Source organism: Neophocaena asiaeorientalis, unplaced genomic scaffold (genome assembly GCF_003031525.2).
Source record: "Neophocaena asiaeorientalis asiaeorientalis breed wild unplaced genomic scaffold, Neophocaena_asiaeorientalis_V1.1 scaffold198, whole genome shotgun sequence".
Taxonomy (NCBI): domain Eukaryota; kingdom Metazoa; phylum Chordata; class Mammalia; order Artiodactyla; family Phocoenidae; genus Neophocaena; species Neophocaena asiaeorientalis.
In genome coordinates, this window is record NW_020175221.1 from 4984434 (window position 1) to 4989971 (window position 5538).

Consider the following 5538-nt stretch of genomic DNA (forward strand, 5'->3'; position numbering starts at 1 on the left):
CTTTTTTTATAACCTTTAGTTTTAGAAAAAACTCACGACTTCTCAATTTTTTTTCTTTTGTAATATAATAATTTAAAAGCTAAACAGACCTCAAACCTGCTTTTACTCTTTCCCACAGTTTTAAAAAGTAGATTTTTGGTTGCCCTCCAGTTCTAGGCTTCTTTTTGTTTGTTTTTATTTTTTAATATCCACTAACATTTCTTTTTTTTTTTTTTTTTTTTGTTTTTTTTTAATTTTTTTTTTTTTTTTTTTTTTTTTGGATTGCTTTCAGCCATCTTTTTATTTACAGTTTGTGTTTAATGCAAATCAATTCCATAACAAGAGAAGTTACTATGAATCAAAGCATAAATACACAAACACAATATACAATCCAAAATAGATATACAGCATTCAGGCATGAAACAAAAGAGAATGTTCATTCACACACACAGTAGCTTGAGATTTGTTGGATATGGTTGTTCCAGTGTAGATTTCTAAAGATGGAAAAAAAAAATGACTGGTTATCAAGACTACTGTGGCCATATTAGATTTCGGAACATCTAAGCATCAGTGTGTGACCATGCGAACAAAAGACTTTAGGGAGTGTCTATTTTTAAAAAGGTTTCTGTGCATCAAGGCAGTTGTGAAAAGATTTACTTTCCAAAATCAAGCCCATTTTAGGCTTTAGGACCAGGTTCTAACTATCTAAAAATATTGAATGGTAACATAAAGTGTTCCAAATGTGGCTATTCTGATTCAGTTTAAAAAGAAGTATTTACAGAAAAGAGTACAAAAGTTTTTCTGAATTTAATGTAAGCAAGCTTCCAGTCTTCCCTTGCCAAATAGATCTGATTTATAGTTTAGCTCCTTCACATATTTGCGCCTTTTTAATTTCAAGATCTGTCAATCTTACCTTCAAAACAGATCATTTTTTAAACTGTAAAAAGTATCCGACATATGCAGAAATAAAAAGCATTTTGAATTAGTTGAGATCAATGTAATTCTACTCTTTGTTATCTGTTTAGCTAAATGAATCTACTGCTCTTTTTGAATAAGAATAGTTGATAAATATATAAGCAAAATGTACTCATTATGCTTGGATTTGGGGTAGATTCCAATCCATCATTGCCCTGGTACATATCAATGACTATATAAAAATTCAAATGCAATGTCAAACCCAAACCCCAAGGGAAAGAAAGAGTTCAGCTCCCAAGAGAACAGCGATAGCTTAACATAAAATTTTCTCTAGAGTACATCAGCATTAAATTAGTACTGCTGAAACAACACATTGAGGATTTACAGTAACACCTGGGAGTTCCTTCTAATGTACATATAAATAGAATCACAGAAGCTTTGTTTTACCTCATTGTTTTATGGCCTTATAAATTTAATGAACAAATGAAAACTGAATCTCTGTTCCACATCCCATTCTTTATCTCTAGGTAAGATAAAATCTATTCTCACTTTCAAGGTAGAGTTTTATGTGTCCATACTTCTTAAGCCACATTTAAGGAAATCATCTCTTAACTAATTTTGGATGTTGTCTCTCTTCATCTTGTACAGGAAACTCCAGCAGATTTAATATTGGCATTCGTCATCTAGTCAAACCCTTCACATGCTCTTCAAACCAATCAAATTTGGGATCCTCAACAGTTTCTGTCAATAAAATAAGGTGTGGAACTAGCAGATTCATTCAATGAAGACCTGTTTTTTTTTTTCCCTTGTCACACTGGATGTCTGGATGCCATCTGAAGTGGGTTTAGAGGATGGGAAGTATAGATGTTTCTTGGCCTGAGTCTCTTAACAGTAGAGATGTAGAAGGGAGAGCGAGATCACCAAGAGACCGGCTGTTGACTGCAGAGTACCGGCACTTGCCTTGGTGGTGGCATTCGCTGGATTGGGGGCAGCTGAGGTATGCTGGGAGGAATTACTTGAAGGCGTTACAACAGCTGTTTGATTTGAATAAATCTGCGTAGGTAAGAGCAGTGCCAGAAGCAGCAGCCCCAGTCCGAGCCTGGCCACCATCGCTTTGCCCATGTCCGCTCCGTCGGTGCGCAGCGCGTCTCACTGGATGCGGGGTACGTAAAGGACCGCTGGCTCCGGGCGGGCGCAGGCAAGGTGGGCTAACATTTCTTCTTTGACCCATGGATTAAATAGAAATGTGTTCTCTAAATTCTCAGTATATGGCAATATTTTTCATTCGCCTTTTTGTTATTGATTCTTAATTACACTTACTAGAGAAGCTGTTCTGGGTAATACCTATTCTTTGAAATGAGTTGAGACTTGCTTTATGAGCTCATACACAATCAGTTTAAAAAATACCGTTAAGTCCCCTACATACGAACGAGTTTTGTTCCGGGAACGCATTGGTAAGTCTAATTTGTTCACAAGACCAACAAAGTTAGCTTAGGTACCCAACAAACACAATCAGCTACATAGTACTGTACTGTATTAGGTTTATAATACCTTTCACACACATAATGCATTAAAAAAACACAAGAAATAAAGAAAACATTTTTAATCTTACAGTACAGTACTTTGAAAAGTACATTAGTACTAGTTACATCACAGCTGTTTTTTATGCTTGCTTCCTGACATCCTGGGCTTGAAATAAAGATACTGTACTACTGTACTGTATACAGTACTGTCCAGTAAAGTACACAAAAGCACAACCACTCGTAGAGGATGCACGCACGTGACAATGTACACCAGACACATGACCTAACTTATGTGATTGGACTTGTGAACACACATTCACATCTTGGAAAGTTTGCAACTTGAAGGTTCATATGTCCTTGAGCACGGCATGTATAGAGCTCTTAGTTCAAGCATGTTACAAGCTTGTCAGATGTGTTCTATTTTTCTTTTTATTGATTTTGTTGTCTGCTTGCTATGAATAATAATTGAGAGGAGCTGTTTTGAGCTCATTTTGTTGATTGATTGGTCAAAATTTCATGTGCTTTTGTTTTTACTACCTACATTTTAAAGCTATTTTGTTATAGCTATTTTTGTTTACACTTGTTTATATCTTCCTAGTGAATTAAGCTTTTATTATTATCATCGTTTTATAGTCACCCTCTATATCCCAGTGATTCTACTTTTTTTAAAAAGATATTTGGTCTATGAATAGTATAGCTATTCCAGCTTACTTTTGGTTATTATTTGCCTGATTTAGCTGTTCACTCTTTATACTTTGTCCTATTAGTTTCCTTATCCTTTAGTAATATTTTCTATAAACATACAACTGGATTAAAAATCATCCTATCTGGTAATCTTTTAATTTGATAGTTTTATGTTTATAAATATGCTATGTTTATACATGTTGTATTTATGTATGTGTCTCTAATTGGTCATTTTAGGTATATTTATTGTGATTATTGGAAAATCTGGATCATCATTAGCTTTAAGCCCCCTGACCCCCAGCCCCGTCTTTGGCTCCTAGATGTTCCACCTCAGGCTCACTTCCTCCAAAAGTCTTATTTCCTAACACCTAGGAGCAGTCTTCAGCTGCTCTGGGTTCCATTCACATTAGGTTGTTTGTTCCTGACAGGGGAGAGTTTCCTGGCGACCTGTCTCGTATACTGTGAGACAGCAATCATCGCAGTCTATCGTGTCCACAACCTAGTTGCTGCAACAGGAGAACCCCCTGGAGCGTCTAGTCATTCATGATAAGAAACCAGAATCCCTGCTTGCTCTTTAAAATATCTGTGAGCCGTTGCCCGTCGCTATAGAAGTCGTAAAATACAATATCCGTTTCTTCTTGAAACTGGTGAGAAGGCAGGTAATCCAGGTTCTGTTTTGAACCAGGTTTGTTTTGCTCCACGGCAGCAGCCAAAACACTGAGACACTGAGGTTTCAGCAAAGAGAAGTTTTATTCATTCCCAAGGCATCCAAGCAAGGGGGAGGCTGCCTGCCCGGAGGAGAAGAGCTGGGGGTATTTATAGAATAAGGAGTAAAGCCGCAGGGCAGTTTGAGGCATTGGGGGGGCGTCAGGGACGTGGAGAAAAGTGATTGGGAAAAAGCAAGATGGGTTCCACCTCTTTTTTTTTTTTTTAACATCTTTATTGGAGTATAATTGCTTTACAACCGTGTGTTAGTTTCTGCTTTATAACAAAGTGAATCAGTTATACATATACATATGTTCCCATATCTCTTCCCTTTTGCGTCTCCCTCCCACCCTCTCTATCCCACCCCTCTAGGTGGTCACAAAGCACTGAGCTCATCTCCCTGTGCTATGCGGCTGCTTCCCACTAGCTATCTATTTTACCTTTGGTAGTATATATATGTCCATGCCACTCTCTCACTTTGTCTCAGCTTACCCTTCACCCTCCCCATATCCTCAAGTCCATTCTCTAGTAGGTCTGTGTTTTTATTCCCGTCTTACCCCTAGGTTATTCATGACCTTTTTTTTTTCTTTGATTCCATATATATGTGTTAGCATACGGTATTTGTTTTTCTCTCTCTGACTTACTTCACACTGTATGACAGACTCTAGGTCCATCCACCTCACTACAAATAACTCAATTTCGTTTCTTTTTATGGCTGAGTAATATTCCATTGTATATATGTGCCACATCTTCTTTATCCATTAGGAAGGGAAAGCAGAGGAGGAAAATTAGAACTTATAAGTTAGAGAGATCACTGCATTTAGTAAAGATCTGTGAAATTAGTTAGTAAGATGAATTCCTTAGCCTCAAGCTCTGTCTTGTGGCTGCCCCTGATTTCGAACTTTTTATAGATAGAAAACAAAGCTAAACTAACAGAAGGTGGTAGAGGGTGGGACTTAATCATAAATGACTTCAGTTGAGCTGCCCATGTTTGAATATAGTATTACATAAAGTAAAATCTATTGAAAACTGTGACAAAAAATTTAATTTATTTGGTTAAGATGCCCTTTCAGAAAGCTTGTTCCCCAGCCAGGTTCATTTTGCCAAAAGGTAGCAGCCAAAATGGTGAGACGCCAAGGTTTGCAATAAAGAAAAAAGAGAGGGTTTATTCGCAAGGCAGCCAAAGGAGGAGACGAGAGAACAAATCTCAAGTTCACCTCCCTGGAGGTGAGGGGCTGCGGGTATTTATCGACTGAGGAGTAAAACTGCAGGGCAGTCTGAGGCGTGGGGAGCATGGGGGGCGTGGGGAAAGGTGATTGGGGAAAGGTGTGATAATCATCCTTCTTGGCAGGTGTAACTAATCTACAGGTCCCCGGCAAGTTCAGAAGGTCATGGAGAGGACACGTGCACATGCCCAATTGGAGGGTTGGTGGTCCTATCCAGTCTTAACCAGTTCAGCTCAAATTAGACATAGCTAACTCCAAGTTCCTGGAAAATAACTCAGGCAAATGTCTTGTTTAGGCTCCCTGCGGCTTGGAGGACATGCAAGTCTTAAAACAACCTTGATTAGTGAAGACAGGTGAAATGGATTTGACTAATTACAGTTTCAGTTCCCATAAACAAACAAACCCAAGCCAATCTTTGAAAAGAAAGTTAGAGGCACTGGGAAGCAGAAGTTCTGCGGGATGTGTTCTAGCGTACATGGTGGCAGATACCTCTAGGTTCCAGAGAT

At 38.2% G+C, this 5538-nt stretch overlaps 1 protein-coding gene across 1 annotated transcript; it reads right to left on the bottom strand.

Moving 5' to 3' along the window:
- Positions 1 to 274: 274 nt before the first annotated feature.
- On the bottom strand, positions 275 to 2091 carry CD24 (CD24 molecule). Its single transcript, XM_024765404.1, has one exon. It carries the CDS (start codon positions 2014 to 2016, stop codon positions 1780 to 1782), a length of 237 nt encoding a protein of 78 aa, XP_024621172.1. The 5' UTR covers positions 2017 to 2091; the 3' UTR covers positions 275 to 1779.
- Between the last annotated feature and the right edge of the window lie 3447 nt (positions 2092 to 5538).